Consider the following 326-nt stretch of genomic DNA (forward strand, 5'->3'; position numbering starts at 1 on the left):
CCAGCAGCAGCAGCAGCAGCAGAGCCAGCAGCAGCAGCAACAACGATAGCAACAACACCAGCAACTGCAGCAACAGCAGCAGCAACGTACGCAGCAACAGACTCAGATACTGGGGACTCGACAGAGCCGCAGCAGCAGCAGCAGCAGCACGAGGAAGATATGAGAGCAGCAGCAAAACCTTTAGCTGTTGCTGATGCAGTGCATATGGCTTGCAGCAGCAGCAGCAGAAGGAGCAGCAGCAGCAGCAGGAACAGCAGCACACACCGCAACGGTAGCGCACGCAGCAGCAGCAGCAGCAGCAGCAGCAGCAGCAGCAGCAGCAGCAG

General features: G+C 58.9%; 1 protein-coding gene across 1 annotated transcript in view; it reads left to right on the forward strand.

Moving 5' to 3' along the window:
• The window catches only part of EMH_0075920 (uncharacterized protein), a gene marked incomplete at both ends in the record, with an annotated part of 818 nt that overhangs the window by 388 nt on the left and 104 nt on the right, over window positions 1-326 (forward strand). Inside the window, 2 exons of the mRNA XM_013499670.1 lie at window positions 1-86; window positions 200-324. Of these exons, the coding sequence (XP_013355124.1) occupies window positions 1-86; window positions 200-324 (211 nt within the window). The remainder of the gene's footprint in view (window positions 87-199; window positions 325-326) is intronic.

The sequence above is a fragment of the Eimeria mitis genome, genomic scaffold, assembly GCF_000499745.2.
Source record: "Eimeria mitis Houghton genomic scaffold, Emh_scaff4542, whole genome shotgun sequence".
Classification (NCBI taxonomy): Eukaryota; Apicomplexa; class Conoidasida; order Eucoccidiorida; family Eimeriidae; genus Eimeria; species Eimeria mitis.